This window comes from Armigeres subalbatus, chromosome 3 (genome assembly GCF_024139115.2).
Source record: "Armigeres subalbatus isolate Guangzhou_Male chromosome 3, GZ_Asu_2, whole genome shotgun sequence".
Lineage (NCBI taxonomy): Eukaryota > Metazoa > Arthropoda > Insecta > Diptera > Culicidae > Armigeres > Armigeres subalbatus.
The window spans coordinates 250,365,618-250,391,665 of NC_085141.1; the positions used below are offsets into that span (position 1 = coordinate 250,365,618).

Consider the following 26,048-nt stretch of genomic DNA (forward strand, 5'->3'; position numbering starts at 1 on the left):
ATGTACTACACACATGTGGAAGTGCACATTCCTCCATTTGACTGCATGCAAAGTGCACGTATATGGCCTCCACTTTGTACACTTATTCCCTATGATATACGATCTTGTGTTTGCTGGGTAGTTAGTTAAAGCACCATTCTAGCGTACTATAGGGTCATGGGTTCGAGTCCCATCTAAGGGAAAGTGGTTACCTTCAATACATTTTCCAAATCAATATCTTCCACATAAAGTACATATTGACATATGAGTTTTCACAACATTGTGAATTAATGTCCAAGTCGGGTGGTTTAATCCCCGGAAATAGGCAATTAACTTTGATTGAACATAATTTTTAGATAAGTTGTAATTGACATCATATTTAAACCATAATGCATCAACTGAAACTATCGTAGAGTGTTTAATGACAAAAATGTCATACTACCTCCACTATCGACTGAAGGTACGGTTACCTATTGCATGAGGTCTCCAGTTATGCTTGAGAGCAAATGCGTAGGATTGCCAAACTGGAGATAGCGAGTTCGATTCTCAATCCGGTCAAACCTATTGCATGAGGTCTCCAGTTATGCTTGAGAGCAAATGCGTAGGATTGCCAAACTGGAGATAGCGAGTTCGATTCTCAATCCGGTCTAGGTTGTCTTCGGATGGGAACATTCTCGACTACCTGGGCATAGTGTATCCATTGTATTTGCCATTCAAGATACAAGTTATCGAACACCCATCGAACCACGATAATCCTTCCACCGAGCTACTACGCAATAAGCTGCAAATTATACAACAACAACAACAACAAATAGCCCTTGCACTGGGCACCGTCAATGCATTGCCGTCAGCCGCCGATACCAACAGCAACATCAACAACAACACATGTGCACCTTAACCGACGTTAACCCGACACCATCGTTTCCCATATCAGCAGTCCAGAAGTAGGATGCCCAATCAGCAGGAATCACGACGTTGACGACAGCTAGGGCAATAAATTATTAATCAGCAGAAATAGGGTACTCGTAAGTTCCAATGTACAATAAAATTTCATTCTGTTCGTAATCGTTGGTCCGTGAAGTTCTGTTTTTCGAACTCCTTTAATAGTTTAATTTTTTAAAAAGCCTTTTGGCTAGATAGATAATATAACTGGCGCAGTCGTACGGATAAGCGCTTCGGTTTTTGCTCCGCGTGTGTTGTGTGTTCCAGCCGAAAGTGAAACAAAGTGAAATTGTGGCATCTAGGACACCATCGACGGATTATCGACGGATCGAGGACACCCCACGGAGACTACCAAGCGTTTAGGAACTACACAGGATTCAACTGGACAGAATCAGCCGAGGGAACATCGGCAAATTAAACGTAAGTCAATTTTATTTTATATAAGTGAAAGTGTATGTTACTGAGGTCTAAGATGGCCAAAAGTCAAAACTTAGAACATCAGGTAGAGGAACTCCAGCATCGACTGGAGCAACAAAGAATTCAAATAGAAAGGTTATTAAACATTCCGGCTGGACCTAGTACCAGTCCGCAGCAAGCTACAACCTTTGACATAACACGCATCCCTGATATCATAAAGTTGATACCGGGATATGACGGTGATGCCAAAGGATTGCCTGCTTGGATTAATTCCGTGCAGCAAAAGTTAGATTTCGCTAAAGCGCGCGTCCCCGCAGACGACAGAGATGCCGCAGTAAATATTTGGTCCTCAGTAATCAGGGATAAGATTACAGGAAAAGCAAGTGAAATTTTGATAAATAATCAAACAAAATGTGATTGGGATCACATTAAATCCCAACTTATTGATCGGTTTGGTGATAAACGTGATCTTGCAACCATAATTAGTAAGATCCCGTATGTGAAACAAGGAAGCTCAAGTGTTGAACAATTTTATGAGCAATGTTCTGAGATCCTTTCGGACCTCAATGCTAAAATTAATTTGGATCCGAACCTCCAACCATGCGCGAAAGCAATTGTGGCTTCCTACGAAGCAATGATTATGAACGCGTACATAGACGGGTTACATGAACCCATTTACTCTTTGACTCGAACTAGCCGACCTAACAGTTTGTTGTCAGCATACCAACATGCGCTGGAGCAATCCAACGCAGCCGAAAGAAAGCGAGAAAAACTTAAACATTTAGCTAAAGTCAATGAGCCTAGAATTCAAAACCCTCCACTAAAACAGTCCTATTACCCTAACAACCATCGACCATTCAATAATTCAAATCCTTACCAAAATAGACCATCCGGTCCTCCCAATAATAATTTCAAACCAGCACCTCCTATCAATAACAACTTCTCACGCCCACTTTTCCAAGATAATCGTTTTAATCCCAATAGCAACCGAAATCCCCAACAAGGCTCACCACTTGCCATCAAACAAGAAGCATCCTCTGGTTCGAATGTGAGAAGATTCCACCAAATTAATGTTCATAATGAATACGCGGAACCTTCCGATGTCGTCGAGGAAAATGTTGTAGAGGAAGGCGATAACGGAGAAGAAAACCTAAATTTTCATCAGGAGATGGAACAACAGGAAATGGATTGAGTTTTCTGCCGTATTTAGAAGTAAAGTTAGGCTCATATGCTCCACTCAGATTTTTAATTGACACAGGAGCAAACCAAAACTATATTTCCCCACAAGTCGTTCCCGCAGAATTGATACAGTTTGGTGCAAAGCACTTAGTCAAGAACATTAATGGTTCTTGCAAGATTAATCAATTCACTATTTTAAACCCCTTCATGCAATACAACGTTGACGTCCCTTGTCAAAAATTTAACTTATTTAAATTCCATACATTTTTTGACGGTTTGATTGGTTATCAAACACTCCACAAACTTGGATGTATCATCGATACAAATTCCAATAGTCTCATTATAAATGGCAAAACGATTCCCCTAATGAAAAAATATCCCGACACCGTGGAATTAAACTTTCATGATTCCATCCATACCATTAAGGAAATCGAATCGAGTCATCCATTTGCTCTGGAGACTTTTATTTGGAAAATGATATGCAAATTTCTCCCAATGTGTTCATCCCTTCAGGACTTTACAGCGTTCGTAATAATAAAGCTAGCCTTCTTTTCGTTAGTACTCAACAAGCTCCTATCATTGAGACTATTAATTACGAACAACTCATCATGGATATTAACAATTTTGAGGAAGTAAAGTTCCCTTCGAACCCCCACAATACTGTTTATACACGAGACATTGTAAGTGAGGTTCGTTCTGACCATCTCAATACTGAAGAACGATCTAAACTTTTCCAATTACTCCGAAGCTACCCCACAGCTTTCTACAGGGATGGAGATGATCTTTCCTTTACTAATGTTGTTAAACATCGTATTAATACAAGCGATGAATTGCCAATTTACACTAAAAGTTACAGATACCCGTTTGTTCATAAAGAGGAAGTCCAAACACAAATTTCTAAATTGCTAGCCCAAGGTATAATCAGGCCCAGTACTTCCCCATGGGCGTCGCCCATATGGATTGTACCTAAAAAATTAGATGCCTCAGGCAAGCGAAAGTGGCGCCTCGTAGTTGACTACCGAAAACTGAACAGCAAAACTGTAGACGATAAATACCCTCTACCTAATATCACCGAGATATTAGACAAGCTGGGTAAATGCCAGTATTTCAGTACGCTGGATTTGGCCTCCGGCTTCCATCAAATCGAGGTGGATTCGAGAGACGTACAGAAAACAGCTTTCCAAGTAGATCATGGCCTATACGAATATTTACGTATGCCATTCGGTCTCAAAAACGCGCCGGCTACCTTCCAACGCGTTATGGACCATGTGCTCCGAAAGTTCATAGGCAAATGTTGTCTCATCTATATGGACGATATCATTGTCTATTCTACTTCCCTACAGGAACACTTAGAAAACTTGGGAAAAATATTACGAGCATTAGAAGAAGTGAACCTAAAATTACAGTTAGACAAATGTGAATTCCTTAAAAAGGAAGTTGCCTTCTTAGGTCACATTGTCACTGCCGAGGGTGTAAAACCAAACCCTGACAAGATAGTAGCCATTCGAAACTGGCCGCTTCCGAAAACTCAGAAGGAACTCAAAGGATTTCTTGGAATCCTAGGGTACTATCGTAGATTTATTCTAGACTTTGCTAAAATCACTAAGCCATTAACGGCTCAGTTACGCAAAGGCGAAGTAGTGGAACATACTCCATTATTCGTAAAAACGTTTGAAGAATGTAAGGACTTGCTTACACAAAGTGATGTCCTCCAGTATCCAGACATGGATAAACCATTTATCTTAACCACAGATGCGAGTAATTTTGCTCTTGGTACAGTCTTATCACAAGGCCAAGTGGGAAAAGATAGACCCGTTGCCTTTGCCTCTAGAACGCTAACCAAAACGGAGGAAAATTACTCAGCCATAGAGAAAGAACTTTTAGCCATTGTATGGGCTACACAGTACTTCCGACTCTACCTATTTGGAAGGAAATTCACCCTTTACACTGATCATCAACCCCTTACTTATGCCTTAAACTTAAAAACTCCAAACACCAGATTGGTAAAATGGAGGCTGAAACTTCTAGAATATGACTTCGAGATAAAGCATCGCCCAGGGAAACAGAACGTAGTAGCTGATGCCTTATCCAGGATACCTAACGAAACGTCCCATGAAATCAATGTCAACGAAGAGGAACAATCAACAGATGATAGTTCTGTTCACTCCGCTGATACTGACGACTGTTAAATGTACTGAGAAACCCATAAACGTGTTTCACAACCAAATAATTTTGAAAGTTGGCGCGGAAGACTCCGAAGTTTATGAGGAAATCTTTCCAAAAATGTACAGAAGAACTATAACAAAAATTAACTTTGGTATGGCAACATTATTCCGAATATTTCGAGATTACATGCGTCCCGGTAAACTCAATTGTATCCTCTGTCCAGAAAACGTCATACCATCGATACAAACGGTATATAAAAACCACTTCAGTCGTTGTAAAACCTTTAAAGTATTAATCTCTCAGAAAATATTGATCGACCTCACCACTGATCTCGATCAAAATCAAGTAATAGAGGAAACTCATGAGACTGCTCACAGAGGAATCCTTGAAAACAAAGAACAAATTTTTAGAAGGTGGTATTTTCCAAATATGAAAAGGAAAATCCGTACATACGTCATCTTATGCCCTACCTGTAATAAGATGAAGTACGAAAGGAAACCTTACAAAATCAAACATGGAGAAACCCCGATCCCTCACAAACCTTTAGATATCATCCATGTTGATATATTTATCTCTCAACCTTACATGTTTCTGTCTGTTGTTGACAAATTAACCAGATTCGGTGTCCTTTTACCGATCAAATCAAGATCTATCCCAGACATAAGAAAAGCTATTTTGAAATATTTTTCCTTATTCGGTACTCCTAAGTTGATGGTGTCAGACAATGAACCTTCATTAAAGTCTATTGAAGTGAGAGGATTACTGGACAATTTGAACGTACAACAATACTTTACCCCCTGCAATCGTAGCGAAACAAACGGGATTGTCGAGCGATATCATTCGACAATTGCAGAAATATTTCGTTGCAATAAACATAAGTTCCCAAACATCTCACCAAAAGAAATGTTCCTCATTTCAAACACACTTTACAATAACACCATTCACTCGGCAACCGGAATGAAACCACGAGAGGTATTTTATGGCATTAAAGATGGCCAAGAACGACCCTAGACCTGCCCTATTACTCGAAGCCCGTGATAAAATTTATGATGAAGTAATGTTGAAGATTTCAGAGACGCAGAAAAAACAAAATTTACAAAGGAACTCTTCACGTGAAAACGCACCAATATTAGAACCTGGTCAAGTAGTGTTTAACGAAAGACAAGGAGTCAAATCTAAAAGATTGGAAAAATTTAACTCTACAATAGTAGATCAGGATAACCAAATGACTTATCGCGACCGGTTAAATCGGAAACTCCATAAAACAAGGTTGAAAAGAATCAGGAAATGATGAAATGTATTAATTCTTAACTAATCAATCCATATTAGGATATTAATCTTTTCTTTCTCCACCCTAGGAATGGACAGCTTGCGAAAAGCATGAAAACCCTATGAACCCCTGGAGGATTATACATTAACATTCCAATACATGAATTCAAATACCATACTCATGATTTCAAAATTTTAGGACACTCTTGCACGAAGTACAGCGCTCACACAGAAGCCTAAAGGAATATGATACCCCTGCAACAAAGCATTCCAACTCCTGCAAGCCACGCTTGGAGAGTAAGTAAAATATTCCCTGCCTACGAATCATTCCCTTCCGTTATCCTAGATCCTCACCTAAATCCTATATGTCTGTCCCGAACTAGCTCTCGATGACAGAGCAATACCTCTTTATTATTGTAAATCCCCACTGAATCGATGTTATCTAACGTAAATATTATACAGATACCATTACGAACTACGTAACTCTACCTATTACAATTGATTCTCAGATGAATCTTCCCTTGTCGTATAAAAAATACATAAAATACGTAGTATTTGCAATTAAAATGATAGGAAACGTCAGACAAAACCTAATACTTATTATAGATATGGTAGTCAAAGAATTCGAAAACTGAAACAGATAATCAACAGAACACGTAGCGAATTGATTTAGATCAGACTAGAAACTAGCAAACTATGAAATTCCACTTTTAGGCACCCTTCCTGATACTCATCACACTTCCCTTATTGATTGAACCATCCAAACTTTCCCTGAGAAACCTCAACGAAGACCCCATTTTATTTTTAAAATATGGAAATTGTAAAATTCAAACTGGAAATTTAAAAATTGTACACCCCATTAATCTAACAACGATACAAGAATCTATCGATTACTTGACTTCATCCTTTTATACAAGAGTAGATAGCAGAAACCCTTTAGGAGGCATAGTCAAACACAAGATAAAAGCATTGTACAACAACTTTCTTCAAATAAAACCATCAGAACATCATAGAGCAAAAAGATGGGATTCGTTGGGAAGTGGTTGGAAATGGCTGGCCGGATCACCAGATGCACAAGATCTTCATATCATCAATTCTACAATGAATGAGTTAATAACCCAGAATAATCAGCAAGTTAATATAAATAACCGCATCAATGCAAGAATTTCGGAGCTGACCAGCAGCATTAACAAAATTATCAACAGCATGAAAACGAACGAGCTAGCAAATGAGATCTCGGCTATCATTACAATAATAAATATTGATATCATCAACAAACTCCTAGAAGACATACAAGACGCCATCATCCTATCAAAAACAGCTACAATCGCCAACAGAGTACTTTCTATTCAAGAGATTTCGTTCATAAAATCGCTTCTACAAAATCAAGGAGTGAACATAGATGTTCCAGATGAGGCCCTACAACATGTCACCCCTAAGTTCGCCGCAACTCAACACACCCTCCTATACATCCTTCACGTGCCACAGTTAGATAACGTAACATCTTCTGTGATTCGAATCCACCCAATAGTACACAAGAACCAAATTATTTATGATTATCCGGAATATGTCGTGAAAAGTGAAAATTCTCTATATACCACAAGTGAACCCTTTGAATTCGTTCAAAAGGCGAAATACCTAAAGGAAATGCACGATACTTGTATCTATCCCCTAGTATTTGGGAAACAATCGATATGCAATTCCACGTTTTATAATAGGACATCTCAATTACTTGTAACGGAGAATACACTTTTGGTCCAGAATGCAAAAAACCACACTCTTAGTAGTAACTGTGGACCAGATGATCGTACATTAGAAGGAAATTTTCTAATATCATTTGGAAACTGCTCTATCACGTTCAACAACCATTCATTTCGGAACAACGAAATCATTCAGGAGGCTACTGTAATCTATGGAGCATTACACAACATAAAAACTAGCTGGAATTACCATCAACATTTGGATATATTCACACTCAGCAACGAAACTCTCGAGACCCGAGACAAGCTACAACACGTTTATTTGGAGCAATATAGCTTGAAATTAAAATTTTGGACTTTAACCGGAGGACTTTCCAGCATCTACATCATCATCTCAATCATAATTTTCATTATAGCCAAGACCAGATGTCGAGTTCAACTCAAAGGACCGAGACGATCCTCACTTGGGGAGGGAGAAGTTATCGAACACCCATCGAACCACGATAATCCTTCCACCGAGCTACTACGCAATAAGCTGCAAATTATACAACAACAACAACAACAAATAGCCCTTGCACTGGGCACCGTCAATGCATTGCCGTCAGCCGCCGATACCAACAGCAACATCAACAACAACACATGTGCACCTTAACCGACGTTAACCCGACACCATCGTTTCCCATATCAGCAGTCCAGAAGTAGGATGCCCAATCAGCAGGAATCACGACGTTGACGACAGCTAGGGCAATAAATTATTAATCAGCAGAAATAGGGTACTCGTAAGTTCCAATGTACAATAAAATTTCATTCTGTTCGTAATCGTTGGTCCGTGAAGTTCTGTTTTTCGAACTCCTTTAATAGTTTAATTTTTTAAAAAGCCTTTTGGCTAGATAGATAATATAACTTACATACTCATGTAATGCACGCAAAACGTTCATGAATTCGTTAACTAACAATTTCACGGTGTAAGTGATGAACTTTGTACCTTACTTAAAAATCACCCAAATAAAGAATTAAAAAAAAAAAAATTCACGGTGTATTTTTTCGGGAACAACAGCCACGGATTCGGGAACAACAGTCACGTTTTCTGGAACGTTCTGGAAAACGTGACTGGTGTTCCCGGATCCATGATTTAAATCACGGTGTATTTTTGCAGGTTCACGAATTCAGTGCTTTTCTTAACAGAAGGCTTCCGAGCCACTTGAAAAGAGGCTTCCTAGCCTCTTAAAAGGAGGCCTTCGAGCCTCTTCAAAGGAGCCTTCCGACCCTTCTGAAGAGCCTTCCAAGCCTTTTAAAAGAAGGAGAAATTAAAAATGAAGAAAATTTAATGAAAAAAGCTTAAAAAGGGCTTACGAGCCTCTTGAAAGAAGTGATCCGGGCTTCGTGAAAAGAGCCTTTCGAGTCTTTTAAAAAGAAGGAGAAAAGATAAAAGTAAGAAAATGTAATGAAAAAAGCTAAAAAGAAGGCTTCTGAGCCACTTGAAAGTAGGCTCCCGAACCTCTTGAAATGAGGATTCCTAACCTCGTGAAAGGAGGTTTTCAGGCGTCTTGAAGGGAGTCCTCAGTCCTTTTGTTTCGATCAGGTAGATTGCCTAGAATAATTTTTAACTTTGTGCATTCGACATATAGTCCTTTTTAATCTTTTGTCTCACAGCAATTCAACTACTGTACTCGTTGTGGAGGGCAGGAATCAATTCACCTTTTTATTTTATTGATCGCCATGCAAATTATGTACAAGTTTTGAAATAAAAAAAATTCACAATTAACAAAACTTTGATTAAAATTGTCCGCCATTACGCATTTTTGTCTTTGGGAATCAAAAAAATACCTGCGGAAATTTCCATGGATTTCTTGTTGAAATCCACAGAATTTCACGTTGAAATCAAATGTTTTGACGGGGAAGGGCCGTTTATTGTTTGGCCGAATATGTCATTAATCTGAAACTCGACTGGCATTTGGCCGAAATAGACCGATAGGCCGATAATGTCGTTCGGCCGAACAGGTCTTTATGCTGAAAAGTTATTTAATCGAATAGGCCATTTAGCCAAAAAGGCCTAGATGGTCGTTTGACATAAAAAGGCCATTTGACCGAAATGAACATATGGCCGAAAGTGTTGTTTGCCCGAGCTGCCAAAAAAAAAACGTTTGACCGAAAATGCTGCTTGGCCGGACGAGGTGACATAAGGTCTAAAACGGTTTGGCCAAAAATATCATTTGGCTGAAAGCGACGTACGGGTGAAGATCATACGGCCGAACTGATAATTTGTCCGAAAAAGACGTTTACTCCGACAGCTCATTCGTTTAAAATGGCGTTTGGCCGAACGTCGACGTTTTTCGCCATATAATCCGATCAATCGAATAACATTTTCGGCCAAATTGCCCTTCCTGCTAAACTTTCTTTTCGGTCAAATGGAATCAAATGGAAAATTCGACCAAACGACCTGTTAGAGCATAAGGTTTTTTCACCCAAATGACTAGTTTGCTCGTACCGTTAAACCGTTTTCCACATAATAACCGTATCGAACAAGTGAAATTCGGCTAGATAGCTTTCGGCTTAACGTATTATTCGGCCAAGTGATATTCGGTCAAATGACTTTCCGCCGAATGATTTTCAATCAAACGACCTATCTTGTGAACATTTTCTCGTAGAATTCCCGAAGAAATACTAATGGACAACATAAAAAATTTCACGTAGAAATCCAAAGAAATTCCGAAAAAATCCAGTTGAAATTCCTTTGGAAACAGTTTTTGTGAAACTTAAAAAAAATCACAAGGAAATTCTGTTTAGTGGAAACTGCGGAAAATTCTCGATGAGAAAAAAAAGTCGGAGAACAATATCCCGTGAAAATTTCGAAGAAATTCCGGGGAAAATTTTAGAGCATTTCCTGTAGAAAATTCGAAAAACTTGGAAGAATCTCCTGGGACAGTTCATTAAATTCTTACGGCAAAAAAAAGATTCTTCCATTAATGTCTTTAAAATATCATGAAAAAAAAACTTTACGTTACGAACGTAATAAATAAATCGCCAAGCCTTCGCCGACCAAAATTATGAAAAACGCGAATCGGCGCTGTCTTCTAACGGTAGTCAGAACCCATTAACGGCCCAACGGGATATTTTGTTAGATTTTATATAACTAGAATAAAGATTATTTGAGCAAAAGTTAAATTTTTAGTGACATCAAAAAATGGCTCGATTATCCGGAGGATTCGGTTAACCGGAGTGAAATTTTTTTTAACACTCCGGATAATCGAATCCGGCCTGTATATTAAATAAATAAGTAACTGAAAAAAAACTAAATAGATAAAATAAAAATAACTAATCTACCAAATAAATTTATCCTGATTTCATTAACGCTGCTAATTTTTTTTCTCAAGAAATTTTTTGTCAACGACAAGTGGATATATTAAAACTAAACTTACCGTAAATACTGAATATTTAATCAGCTGTTTGTGTTACATAACACTGTCAAACTTTTATGACACGCTGCTTTTAAAAGTTTTGCTACTAAATTCGTTACGTAGCACATGAAGGACCCCATGCTATGATCAAAACATATTTAAACTTCAACTAAAATCGTACAGAAAATTGAACGAGAAAACATTTTTTTTGTGTACGTACTATCGAGGTATGCCTGTATACGTATTCCATGCTAACATATTTCATTCATTTTAAATCCTCCGTAAGGATTTAAATAATCAATTAAGCTTAGATTTGCAATTTTAGAATAAATTAAAGCATACCTACTTACCAAAATAGAAAACGATTCACACATGCAACACCCGTTTAACAATTCGTCAGCGTTCGATCACGGCTCATAAAATGTGCATCCGCGTGAATTCTCCTTTCACAGCTCATATCCCCACTTTATGTTATTCCATTGTAGAGCAATTGTCCGAGTTCTTGATCAAAAGAATAGTGTCCAGCTTTAGCACTTGGTTATTAGTCGTTATAGTGCCCCACGGTGCGGCGCCGCTGATGATGACCAGCGATGACGGATGATCGTCTGACCCGGGCTCGATTGACTCTCTTTCTAAAATTGAGCCATTCGTTGTCCAAGCAGTATAAGCAGGGTTGACGAAGATGAATCGAAACTGTAGCCGGCCAGTATCCATCCGGAGATCGAGTCGTCAACACACGCGTAGCAATCGGGTTCAGTTCCCAAGTGCAGCTCAGCTTAGCGCGTACTTCGGTGCTCTTGTTTGGTTTGAAAGAATAGACCCGTGTGATTTATGCTGCTGGTCTGTCCAGAACAATTACCACCGACCAAACTCCAGCAGCATCGGCGGTCAAAGAGCAACCGCAGCTCGTTGGAAGAAAGCACGTGTACCATCATCACATGCGCCAACAATGCATCGGGAGATGGTTCTCTAGCAGGTCTGGGACGTGCCTTTCCGAGGGCGGGAAAATTCTAAAGGGAGTGCAACGAACAAAAAAGTAGGTACATGTGACAAAGTTCGAATGAAAAGAGAAAAAGAACGGGGATTAATCGGTTGCGTGATTTTGGTTAAGTGAACCCGTATAATTGCCGAAACCAACTAGGCGACAATCGGAGAAGCAAAGAATGACAAAAATGTGACAAAAAAGCTAGCGTGTCAAAAGAGAATAATTGCATGTGAAGCTGGTGGTTCTGGTGATTAATTACGAAACTTGACTTCCTTCCGACGATAATAAAATAGAAAAAAGAGAACCCGAAATCTGGAAAATAGTGGAGAGTCAGTGATTCCGTGAAAGTGTCCAAAGGAAGATCCAGATTACGCTCGATCATTAATTCAATTGATTTTATATAACAGGTGAGTGTAAAAACCAAAAATAAGTTAAAAAGCTACAGTTACAGTTCAACTTTTATACATATTTGACTAATTTGCATCGAATCCGAGTCATTTTTGTTGATAATAGGACGAACCCAAAAATTGAGTAAATGTTACTATTAGAATAAAATAAAGTTCTAAACTTTGTAAATGTTCCAGTTCGACTTTTCGGTTGACACATGCGGAACAGAACGCTTTGGACGAAAAACGGTTTTAGTACATGGCTTAACTGTTAACGATACTATCTTTTTGGTGCATCATCCAAAATCTTCGCTGAACACGTTTATGAACTTGGATTTTATGTTGGTTTACAAACTCTTCTGAGTTAAACGTAATGTCCCAAAATCCAAAAAGCTCGATTCACTCCATATCAAACAAGATTAGATCCTTCACGTTTGTAAAAAAACAACTTCCTTGCTTCACAAATTCGTTCAAAATAAACCTACCTGGATACTTGGTTGTATTGTAGAGCTCCATAATTGTCGGTCTTGGGCGATGTTCCTCCAGTTTCCTCGAACGTTTAGGTTCCCCAGGTCCGAATCCATCGCGTGCAGCCAGCGTGTTCGTGGTCTTCCACGCAGTCGCCGGCCTCTATCTGGTTCTCTGTTGAATATTGTTTTCGATATTCTTTCTTCCGATATTCGCACTAAGTGACCAGCCCACTGAAGTCTGCCGTATTTTATACGATTCACAATATTTTCTTCTTTGTTTACTTGATACAGCACATAATTCATGCGTCTGCGCCACAAACCATTTTCTAGTTTCCCTCCGAGTATTGTACGCTGAACTTTTCGCTCGAAAACCCCGAAAGCTCTCCGGTCCGCCTCTTTTAACGTCCATGCTCTATGCCTATAAAGGGCCACAGGCAGAATCAGAGTTTTGTATAGAACAAATTAAAATAGGTTGATATCGTCCGCAAAGCCCAGGAGCATATGCGACCCAGTGATGATAGTGCCATTCCTCTGCACGCCAGATCTCCTAACAGCGCCTTGAAATGTTGAACAATAAATTCGAAAGTGCATCATCCTGCTTCAATCCGTCTAAGGTCTTGACGTCTCTCTCTTGACGCTTCGTCTGCAATCCAAATACTTGATTTCGAGCCATCCAGCGTTGCACGTATCAGTCTGATCAGTTTCGTCGGAAAACCATGTTCGGACATAATCTGCCACAGTTCATTTCTTTTCACTGAATCGTACGCTGCTTTGAAATCAATGAACAGATGGTGAGTCTGCAAGTTGTACTCCCGGATTTTATCGAGGATCATCCGCAGGCTAAACATTTGATCCGTCGTTGATCGGCCCTCACGACTCAGTCTGTTAAACAGGCTGCGCGACAGGATTGTGTACACCGAGTTCAGAAGGGTGATCCCACTGTAATTGGCACATTCTAGTTTGTGCCCTTTCTTATAGATTGGGCATATGAGGCCATCCAACCAACCGGCAGGCAGTTCTTCATCCACCCATATTTTCTGGATAATGTGGTAGATTGATTGATGCTTGCTTCCATGTTTGAGAAGCTCGACCGGGATCTCGTTCTTCCCAGCAGCTTTACTGTTTTTCAGCTCGTTTATAGACTTCTTTACCTCGTCCAGCGTTGATGGTTCCACAGCTTGACCGTCGCCGACTATGTCCATCCTGCTCCTTAATACACCTTCATTTTCACCGTTCAACAAATCATCGAAGTGCTCCTTCCACCTGGCTGCCACCCTAGTCTTGTCGGTCAGCAAATTCCCCTCTCGGTCATTGCACATGGCGGGCACTGGCGCAGTCTTATGCCGCGCGCCACACTCTCTTCGTGTTGCCTTTTTGCCTTTCTCGTACAACAAAATTGTACCAGAAGGCTATAATTTCACTCCAAAAGCCGAATTTTGATAGAAGGCTCGGAGACCCATAGTGTTATATACCAATCGACTCAGCTCGAAAAACTGAGTAAATGTACGTCTGTGTGTGTGGATGTGTGTAGCACCGGGAATTTTATAATGTTAAACACGTTTCATATAGAAGGACTTGACCGATTCGAGTGCAACTAGTTTCATTCGACGGACAAACTTTCCTAGTTGGACACTATTGTTTCTGTTTGTTAATAACTCATTCGGTTTGAATAATATTTCTATTTTTCTTTTAACAAATACGCTGTTTATATGCACACTTTAAGGTGGTTATACAACAAAGCCACAATTCGGCCATCTTGGAAACCACGTGCTTTTTCTAATGATTTTCAAGCGCACGAATTGAGAGAACAACAACGCCCATGGGGATGAAACATCAGTAGTTCTTTTGATTACTCATGCTAAGCAATCGACTTTAATTTCAGCATTGTACAAACATTATTACCCTGGATTTGAACTTTTGATAATATGAGTAGAAAACCGTGTGGTGAATTTGAAATTCACCACATGGCTTGATTCCCCATAAAACATCCCACCGACTTTTCCCCCGACTTAGTCGGTTTTCGTCGGTTGCATCGGTCTTCTTTGTATCCGACTAATCGGTTGTTTGTTGCACAAACGCTTATGGGAGCTTTACCTTAAGTCAGGGAGTGCTTTACCAGCTTTACCTTAAGTGGGAGGTGCACCTTAAGTCATTAATCAATAAGCCATTTTATAAAAAGCTCAAATGACAGGAGACCAAATACTAATAAGGCAATCCATAAGACAGCTGCGAACAGCTGACGATTTTTGTTTACCTTGATTTTTTGACAGATTCTGACCGGACTGACAGAACAATTCAAAAGAAATTGTTAAGCGCGGTTTACACCAGAAGTGAGTTCCGTTCAACTGCATACACACTTTGTTTTGATTTCGATTGTCAGTCCCATCGCTGAATGTCCTCATGGATAGAGGTGTGCGCCGGTCCGATATTCGTCGGCGGCGGCGTTTGTCAGAATTGTGGTCGGCGGCGGCGGCGTTTTCGGCGTCACGCCGAAAGCCATTTAAGCCGGCGGCGGCGGCGTGAAACGGCGTGGCGATTTTTTATTACGTTTCTTAAATTTTTTTCTTGCATTTTTTTGGGATATTTTCAAGACATTAAAGGAAGAATCTTTTGAATTTCGCATGAAAAATCTAATGAACTTCTTTAGAAAATTCTATAAGTTTTTCCAAAATTTGGAAATTATTTTCGGATTTTCCATGGGAACTACTTAGAAGTGTCGAGAAATAATTGGAATTTCCATATAAAATTGTTTCGAATTTCCCCATAATATGGAAAACTTCATAATTTTCAGGAAAAATTGTATGGGAAATTTTTTTTTTGGGAAATTCACGGAAAGTTCCGGTAAAAAAAAGTGTGTACAGCTGAACTGGTATATTGGCCGAAAAAGATGTTTGCCCTAACAGGTCGTTTGGTCGAATATGTCATCAGACCGAAAATGCCGTTTGGCCGAAATGGTCGTTCGGCAGAAAGGGTCATTCAGCCGAAAATATTGTTTGGGCCTACAGGTTATACGGTGGTTATATATATATATATATATATATATATATATATATATATATATATATATTTGAACAAACCCTTATTGCATAGAGAAAAAAAATTAAAATGTTGAAAATTGTTTATTTTCTTTCAAATAACATAAACTATACTAATGCATAATAATTTATTGTAACGTGTTTTAAATCCTACAATTTTTTTCTCCAGAAAATGTTTGTTACCCGTTACGCATACGTTAGTTCTGAAAATTGTTACAGATTGTTACGAGAGGGGGGGCTTCTCAAAAACAACGTTTTTCGCGTGACGTAATTTTTGAACAAACCCACTGAATGGGTAATTTGATATATTTTGCATGTACTAGAAAAGTGTTTTGAAGTTTGGAATTTACCTTTAATAAAGTGTATTTCTTAATTGAGTGCGCGAAGTCGTTTGTGTATACGGGGATGTTTTTGGTGAAATATATGTGGCTGTGTGATAATACCAGAGATAGATGGTTATTTATACATTATTTATCGAATTACTCCGTATAGCTTTGAAAGAGTGAAGTAAATTGTTCGTGGAAGTGATTGGATCATTTTGGTGAGATTGTTTCAATATATGTTTATATGATTCCAAAATTAAATGCGCGCTGGATTAAAAAAAATCCGGAAGTTTGTTTATGGATCCATTATCCAATTGATAATGGTAGCATAAACAGGCGGGGCTTATTGCTAGTGAAAGTGACCTCGGACTGGACGTGAGTTACCAGGCAGTCTGAAATGGGTCACTGGAGCTGCAGTAGAGCTAGCACCTTCTAACTCCCGGGCTAAAGCTGACTTTATTAAAGACAGCTTTCTTCCATAATACCACTGCCGGACAGTGGGGGTTAGATTGAAGATACACAGATACACACACACAAACCCACTGAATGGGTAATTTGCAGTTTTTGAACATCCATTATACTTAACAAAGAGCAACGAAACATTGGACAAAATTTTAAAAATTGTTCTAATAAATCAGACTGCATACTGGTCTTTAAGTTAAAAGTCATTTACCCAAATCCCATTAAGCCGAATAGAACGTTTATCCGAAACTGTTATCAGGTCGAAAATGGTTTGACCAAAAATGTAGTACATATGACCGAAAGCAACATGCAGCCAAAGTGGACATTAAGCCGAAATATTGATTTGGCCGAAAAAATCGTTTAACCGAATATATATTATTTAACCGAAAATGCTGTTCGGTAGGAATGGTTATTTGGACCGAAAATGTCTTTTCTGTAAAACAACCCTTCCGGCCAAATGAAATTTTCTGTCAAATGACCTATTCGGCTGATCGTCTTTTTGGGAAAATGATCAATTGAGCCGAACGACACTTTTCAAAGAAGGAAGCAAGATTGCAGAAAGGACATTCTTGGGCCAAACGGCTTTTTCTGCCAAATGGCACTTTTGACCAAATGATCCATATTCGGTCAAACGACTTTTTCAGCCGAACGTCATTTTTAGCTAAATGACCTGTTAGGGCAAATAACTTTTTACAAGTCCTGCCAAATTTTCTTTTTGCTTTCAGCCAAACTACATTTTCGGTCAAACCAGTTTTGACCTGATTACAGTTTCCGTTTTGCTAAATGGTACTTGGCAAGATGTCTTTTGGCCTAAGGGTTAGTATCGACTCAAAAATAGAAAGGCTACAGAATTTTGTAAAATGGTCAATTGTCAAAAAGCCTAATTAACCAAACGAATGACCATTTTTAATCATATTACCCGTTCAGTCCGAGGTTCAGTGTCATTGATATTTGGCCAAATGGACCATTCTGTCAAAAAAAAAAAACCATTTCAGCTAAACGGCATTTTTGGCCAACGATCATTTAGGGCAGATGATCAACTAGCAAACGCCTTTTCCGACCAAGTTACCAGTTTGGCCCGTATGTCGCTTACAGTCAATGGAATCTCCCAAGAATTTCTTATCGAAAATAGAAAAAAAATTCTGAAGTAATAAAAAAATCCCCAAAAACTCCGAAAAAAATTTCCGTTGTTTTAAAGTTTGCTATGCCAAACTAGCCGTCTAGTGCTGAACTTCTCCCTGTGAAAAAATCACACTTATTAAGGATAAAAAAAACTAGCCGTCTTAAATAATCTAGATTGACAAAGTCAACGTTAAAGCGTCCCTTTCACCAGTCACAATTTTCTGTGTAAATTTCAAAGAATACTCAACAGAAACTCAATAAGAACTTTCCGTGGATATTCCGAATATTTTTCTGTAGAAATTAGGAACAACTTCCCGTGAAAACTCTGAAGAGATTCGCATGTAAATTCGAAACAGTTTTCCTTGGTAAATTCAATAAGGGCTCCTCTTGGTAATTCTATAATGTCCATTCCGAATGTCCATTTCGACCAAAGAGCATATTCGACTATTACGCTATTGTGTACTTTTTTTGTTATCGGAAAGCAATATCAAAATTAGTTTTCGATTTGCTCTCATCGACAGCAGCAATAGTTTTTTACTTGATTCACAGTAAAATTTTTCTGCTATACGTTTGTTATGTTAACCGTTAAAACGACCAAAAAGATATCAAATTAAGTAAAGTGAGTTGCTCTCAAGCTTTGCTCGGGTAGACTTCTACCAAATAGTATTTTTGTTTGAACAACTTTCAGCCTTGCGGCCTTCAGCCAAATAGATTTCTACCGAACGACTCTTTGCCATTCAAAAAAATAATTTCGATGAGATTTTTTTTTTAATTTCAACGGGAAATCCTTCGCAATTTTTCACACGAAGTTTTGCTTAGTTTTTACGGAGAGCTTTTCGAAATTTGAATAAGAGATTGTATGGAATTTTCATGGAAATCATTGGTATCTTCAAGAAACATTCTCAGTTTCAACGTGAAGTTGTAAAGATTTATCAGAAAATTATACGGAAGTTCCATTGAATCTTCGGAATTTCCACTGAAAATTTTGTGGACTTCTTCAAATTTGAATCGGCGTGAAAATTATAGATCAGCAGCGTGACAAATTTTAAACGGCGGCGCGCCGATGCAAAAATGTCGGCGGCGGCGGCGTGGCGCGGCGGCGCACACCTCTACTCATGGATAGCCTAATATTTACATTTTACAAGGAACATTTGCGAAAATGAAATGAAATGATGATGATGATGACGAAATGATGATGGTTTACATGCAAATTTACCAAAACAAAGACCGAGCCGTCCACTCAAAATTTCGATCAGCTGTTCGAATCTGTCTCATAAAATGGCTTATTTAGACGATCCCCACCGATGTGTATCCAAATGAGTGTCTAGTATAGGAACGAAATGCGTTTATATTTTATTTATGCATTTGATCTCGCACCGGTTGTTTCTATCAAGGTTGTTGAAGTGCAATCATGCTTCGCACCGGTGGTGAATATCCGGTTGCTATTGAGGCAAACACGGAAATAAATAAAATCAGGAAAAAATTATTATTTATTTTCAAATCTTTCAGAACTCGCTCCAACTTTTGTAATATAAATATGTGCGTAATGCATTTTGGGATTATCAGATTAGCTAGACACACATCTGCTAGGTGGCGCTAGCTTATATGCAATAATTTAGTGAGGTGGATATCTCGAGATCTATAAGACTTAGAAAGATTTTGTCTTCGACAAAGTTGTTCGGGTAGCCATAACATTTATGATAAAGACTATTTTAGTTTGGAATTCATACGCATAGCGGCGCTAGTGTATGAGTAATAACCTGTGAGGTTAAATATTTCTAAATCCGTTAGAGTTAGAAAGTGGCTATCTTCTACAAAGTTATCCGAATTATCTGTTAGGTTGGTTATTATGTAAGATTTAAAAGGGTAGTCCAAACCAGAAGTTTAGTTTGAAACCGCAATACTCGTTGGCGCTCGAGTTAAGTCGAATCGAGTCAAGTACGAGACACTGAAGATGGCCTTACTGTAGAAGTCGAAATAAGTATCTGTCGAAGGTACAACCAGGTGGTGGAATTAAATGGAATTGTACGAACTCGTCTTATGGCAAGTAGCTTTGTAGAATACGGCAATATTCTGAAAGTTCCAGATTTTGAGATATTTAACTTATCAGTTTATTTCTTATACACTAGCGTCGCTAAGCGATTGTGTTTAAAACTAAACTTGCCCGAACAACTTTGTGGAATACGGCAATATTCTAAAAATTTCAGTTTTCGAAATATCTAACCTAGAAGGTTATTTCTTATACACTAGCACCACCAAGCGGTTATATCTTAATCTAAACATGCGTTGGTCATAATGGTTTTGACCACCCGAACAACTTTGTAGAAGGCGGCAATATTCTAAAAATTACATATTTTGAGATACCTGACCTATTAGGTTATTTCTAGAAATACTAGAATAAGAGATCGGCGAAGACGCCATCTTGTTTCCAATCAAACCGTCATAAGCGGTTCCATTTCGACTTGTTTACTTTTTGCATCCATAAGAAGCAAGCAAAAAGTTCAAGTGCTGCCAGTATCATTGTCACGATTTCATGCATTTTCATACGTTGCCATTTCGACAGTTTTTCACTCCGCCGGTCTCTGGTTATAGGGTAGCTAGTTATTTCCAATACACTAGCGTCGCCAAGCGGTTGTATTATTAACTAAACTTGCTTTCGTCATGATGGTTTAATCATCCGAACAACTTTGTAGAAGACGGCAATATTCTTAAGATTTCAACTATCGAAATATCTAACCTTTTAGGTTATTTCCAATTCACTAGCGCCGCCAAGCGGTTGTATTTCAAATTTAACTTGTTTTCGTCATGATGGTTTTGACCACCCGAACAACTTTGTAGAAGACGCCAATATTCTAAAAATTCCAGATTTCGAGATATCTAACTAAGGTTATTTTATATGCACTAGCGCCGCCAATCAGTTGAAATCCAAACTAAACTGACTTCCATCACAATGGTTTTGATGATGAATAATCGAACAATTTTTCAGAAGACGGCACATTTTTTATTTATGCGTTACTCTATATTTCCGTGTGATGGTTTGGCAACGGTTGGAGCGGGTCGCCAAATTTGCCAACTCGCTATTCACCGAAGGTTGCGTTTACATTTCCCAAACCCGTTTACCAACGACCGGTGCGAGTTCGCATCATGATAGAGGTTTCTATTTTGGCTTTATTTACGCACTGGTGGGGATCGTCTTAACCGTGACGCAATCCATTACTCTCATAGTTGAGTAATTCTTAAGTAGCGTGGTATAATCGCATCAAAGCTTTTAACCGCCGTCCGCCATAATGTAGGCAATTTACGTTGCATTTACCATACTAATTCGAATTCAACACATTGAATCGAGAAAGGCATAAGCACCACTGGTGGATAAATTTGGGTTTTTCTTCTGCCCTTGCTACACTGTACCGCTCTCTTTTGGAACGGGTACGAGCCACTAGCATTCGACTCCGAGAAACATTTTTCTCGTCCGTCACTCGCTGGCACTCCTCATCAAACCAACTATTTCGTTGGCGTCGCTGTGCAGTGCCTAACACTTCCTGCGCTGTTGTAGTCACAGCTTCGTGGATGTTTTCCCACAATCTGTTGACGTCGCCAGATCCGGTGGCATCTCCTATCCGCTCGTCCAGCTTCTGGTGGTACTGCTCAGCAACTCCGTCAGCTGACAAGCGTTGGATATTGACACGCATCGTTCGCATCGTTTCGTGAATTCGTGACGCTGGAAAGTCGCGCCCGAATTTTTGCAACTACAAGATAGTGATCCGAGTCAATGTTCGGACCTCTTAAAGATTTTACATCAATAAACCCGAGAAATGTCGTCCGTCGATCAGCACGTGGTCTATCTGTGAGCAAGTGTCTCCACCAGGGTAGAAATATTTCACAGTCAATGCAGTGAAAAACATGGATCTCAGTATAATCTGTAGTCGCCTTCATCGCCGCCGTGGTGAGTGCGACTGGGTGCATCCGAAAAATCATTTCCAACACCGACCATTCAATTTTGCATTCAGCCACTCACAAGTCGCTCGGACTGGCTGCTCAGTTCGCGCCTTACCGTATGACTTCGTTCGGCCACTCAGATTTAAACGCGTGGTGATTTTTTTTCAATTTACTGGGTGAATGTGTACATTTTGCTGTGGTAAATTTCATCTTGGCGGCGCAGTGGGTGATGTGAGTTCTGTTGTTTACTTTTCTGCCTATCTGGGAATGTGAGGTTGATTTCAAAGCAGGAAGCAAATAATAAAATGATATAAAAAAAACCCAAATTTATTCACCGGTGGTGATGATGCCTTTCTCGATTCAATATGTTGAATTCGAATTAATGTTGTAAATGCAGTGCTTATTGCCTACATTTCGGCGGTAAAAAGATTTGGTGCAATTCTAGTACGTTGCTTAAAAATTACTTACCGTGGGTTACCGTGGATTGCGCCACGGCTAAAATGATTAATGATTCAATGTGCATTTGTGTTTTTGTTGATTAAAAAATAAAAATATAATCCAAACTGCTTGATTTATTAAAAAACAAAAACAATAGTGTCCAACTAGGAAATTTGCTCCGTCGAATGAAACCAGTTGCACTCGAATCTGTCAAGCCCTTCTATATGAAACGCGTTTAACAAAAACAAATATGGGCTACACACATACACTCTTTTGGAGTGAAATTATAGCCTTCTGGTACAACTTTGTTGTACGAGAAAGGCAAAACATCACCTTCATCCAGTGCTGCCGAATATTTACAACCCTGGTCTCCACTCCGATGTTGCAAGGTGTGTTTGCGGATATTCTTACGTGCGAAGTAGGTACTTCTGATTGCCATCCCTCTAGCAGCAGCAGAGGTTATAAGTCGCAAACCATTATCGTTGGTAGCGGAAAGAAGGCTTTCCGTACCAATGACAGAGGCGATCCCCGATGTCAATCCGAGCAAAGTCTGAAAACATATTTTGATTACGACATTAAATTTTTGACGTAAACTACGTCTAAGGGGAAGACTCGGGCACAGGGTGACAAATTAAAATTTCCAAATTGAGGACCGTCACGAAATCATGTAAGATTTGTAACATTAATAGGTCGTTTATTTTTCAATGGATTTCAAAAATTTACTACATGCATTGGAAATGCTATGGAAAGTAAAATTACATAGATGAATTTTAATAGTGGAAACCGCCAAATGTTGAACGGCGTTCAACAATAGTTCCTTCATGAATCATGCATTTCCTATACAGCGGGTTCCAATCGTTTGTAATTGCCTACTTTTAGGGTATTATCAATAAATGAACTTGAGTGTATGAATGGGTGCTCTAGCTGCTAGACAGTGAGGTCCCTACTCCCTCACAGAGTCCTTGGGAGGGGCTGCTAAAGCTGGGTAGTAGTGTCAGTATATAGAGCGGAATGATTGGTTCAGTGTACTATTTTTGGTTTTACGTAGTTTACGTAGAGCGGTCGTGTCAAGTATACAACCCTATTTTTTTTTGTCTTTATTATCGAGACTTTCAGCCCAAGGCTGGCTCGTCTCGAAAAACGACATCAAATTGAAATCATGATTTGTTTTCAAATATTACATATTTTGATCTCATTTTGCTGTAGATTTCTAAATTGTATGATCTGACATCAAACTGAGGACTTATTTTTTTTATCGGAACCTATACTGCTGTGAATCGCATATCTGTCCCATCTTTGCTGGACTTCCTATTCATATGGGACAAATATGCGATTCACGGCAGTATATAAAAAGTTAGTTTTCGATTTGCTCTCATCGATAGCAGGAATAGTTTTCGATTTGATGTCACAGTAAGGTTTTTCTGCTATACGTTTTGTTATTTTAACCGTTAAAATGACCAAAAAGATATCAAATTAAGTAATCATAATCGGCGATTTCACAACATCAAAACGAGTTATCGATTTGCTCTCAAGCTTTGCTTGGGAATCTTTACATCGTGTATTGGGCACTCTCCGTAGGCCTTATCAAGGCTCTCATAGAACTCATCCTTCACGTCATCAGGCCTATTGTTGATAACACGCTTCATCTGCTTCCCGATCACCATGAAGCCAACTTCTCGTTCTGCCGTTATAGTAGATGAGGTACTTGACTTCATTCTATGTTAGCTATGGGATCCACCACCCGGAATTCACGTTCTGCAGTTCTGGGCCACCATATTTCTTGGATTGCTGCTACACTCACGCCGACCTTCTGCAACTCACGAGCCAGGAGCCCAACACGTGCGGGTTGTTTTAAAGTTCTCACGTTCCAAGATCCGACTTTCCAATCGTTGTCCTTTATTCGTTGCCGGGTCTGTTGCTGTTGAATCAATCCGTTTGCTCTACTTTTGCCTTTCTTGATAACTGTAGAATCTTCGGTAGGCTACCTCACCAGCTGCCATCTCGATGCTGACACGATACAGCATGACGTACACAGTTTTGTTTAGAGTCCCTCGCTGGCACTCGGAAGATGACCAGCCGCCCCTAATATGGGGAACAGACGCTGTTTTGAGCCGCTCCTAACACGGAGAAAAGACGCTCGATCAGATTTGCACCTCCGGAGAGGAGTAAATCCCCCCTTCCCTGTAAGCATACGATCATAGTACCCTTAGGAGTTGGTTACCCGATCTTCCCTAAGGTTGCTCGTATTCCGGCCAGCGCCACGAGGATGTAGGGATAGGACGAGGAGGATAGGATGTTCTACACGCTTGAAAATGGCGCCAGAAACTCCGCGTTTGGTGGCTGACGATTTGTTTTCTATTTATGTTGTTTTAATTTCAAAGCCTACTTTCCATCTCAATTGCCTAAGAGCTTACTGTCAAGTGCATGAACAGGATAAGATAAATTATTTATAAATATTATTACTTCAAATTCCCTTTAGGCCCAATGTCCAGGTAGCGTCTTTTCAACGCTGCGTACAAGCTGAATTAAAAAGATGCAGGTGCTTGCATCGGGAAAAAGTGGTAACGTAGCGTCGCTGCGCCGCATTATTTTAATACTGCATGCACGTTGCGTTAAAAAGACGCTATGTGGACTATTGTGGACATCGGATAATTTATTGATATCTCTTGAGGTGTACGGATTTCGGTTCCCCACGGTAAATGGGAAATCAGAAACCTTCTACTTGATATATTTCATTTATCTACTTCATTTTGTGACGTTAGAGCTTGATGGCACTTGATAACTGAAGGAATTTGGCTAAAATAACAAAAATTAGCATTAGCATTGAGCAATTCGCACGAGAGTAGCATCACTTTCATCCGTTACCACAGATATTGATTTGGGACTAATCACTATCTCTTAGATGGAAGCAATGCACACTCTCCAATAGTCGAGGTCTGTCCTGGCCACGTCCTTGCGAATGCTGAGGAAGGGGAAGGATGGTTAATTGGACACCTACTTAAGAAAGATGCAGAGAACTCTACGACTCCTCATAGGTACCACGGGAGGTTTTGGGATTGTGTGGGAGGTTATAACAGTAGGAATCGTTTTGGTAGAACGTGAAACACAGAAAGAACTAAGCTAGAAATACAAAGTAGGAAAGGCACGAGCCTGGAATTGAACCCACGACCTCCTGCTTAATTTGGCTAAAATAACAAAAATAATGAAAAAAAAAGCGCATGACAATTTTTATTCTTTTGAACGCGGGGAGGGGTCTAGCGGGTGGTGAAAAGAAATAGTTGGTTTCGTTGACGTGGTTCTTCCGGTTGCTGCTGAATGATTCGCAGATTATCATTCCCTTGTCCTTCTTGAACAACGCGAACTTCTGCAGCCGCAGCCTTGGGTTTCCAAGATCCTTAAAAGTTATGCTTCGAGTTCTGGAGACATATTGCTTCGAGTGGTTTCGTTAACCATCGTCGCCAAAAGTGTTATGTTTTACTTATTGAACGATAATGAACTCAACAGTTTGGGTGGTAGAACAAGAAAACATATATTTTAATAATGACATTAACATCTACCGTGATCAGAAAATCATGGGAACTAAATTTTCAAACAGCTTGTTCTCAGCCGTCTTTTGACCGATTTTCACAATTATTTTACGGATGTCTTACCCATCTCATCTAGTTTCACCATACTGGTGAGTTATGTTTCTAGGGATGCTCACTTTTTCCCTAGAGGGGCGTGAGTAAGGATGGTTTTTCCAAAATATGTTCCAAAAATGTTTTATAACACTATTCTAGCATTGACTATACTATATGTGAACAATATGTTTCTTCTGGACATCCCTAGCGACTCCAAAACG

The 26,048-nt window shown here is 39.4% G+C and overlaps 2 protein-coding genes across 3 annotated transcripts in view; both read left to right on the forward strand.

The window, feature by feature from the left end:
- Positions 1-1,055: 1,055 nt before the first annotated feature.
- LOC134227934 (uncharacterized) lies at positions 1,056-8,449 on the forward strand. 2 transcript variants are annotated; one of them, XM_062709645.1, is made up of 3 exons: positions 1,056-1,341; positions 6,152-6,249; positions 6,667-8,449. In XM_062709645.1, the coding sequence occupies exons 2-3, from the start codon at positions 6,199-6,201 to the stop codon at positions 8,302-8,304; spliced, it is 1,689 nt and encodes a 562-aa protein (XP_062565629.1). In that variant the 5' UTR covers positions 1,056-1,341; positions 6,152-6,198; the 3' UTR covers positions 8,305-8,449. The 2 variants fall into 2 exon arrangements, with proteins under 2 accessions (XP_062565629.1, XP_062565628.1); XM_062709644.1 differs by lacking the exon at positions 1,056-1,341 and adding an exon at positions 4,766-4,834 and having other exon boundaries at positions 5,750-6,249.
- Positions 8,450-11,625: 3,176 nt separating this feature from the next.
- Positions 11,626-26,048, forward strand: part of LOC134227936 (limbic system-associated membrane protein) — a 42,801-nt gene continuing 28,378 nt past the window's right edge. The window contains exon 1 of the mRNA XM_062709647.1: positions 11,626-12,442. The gene's annotated coding sequence lies outside the window, so the exon portion shown is untranslated. The remainder of the gene's footprint in view (positions 12,443-26,048) is intronic.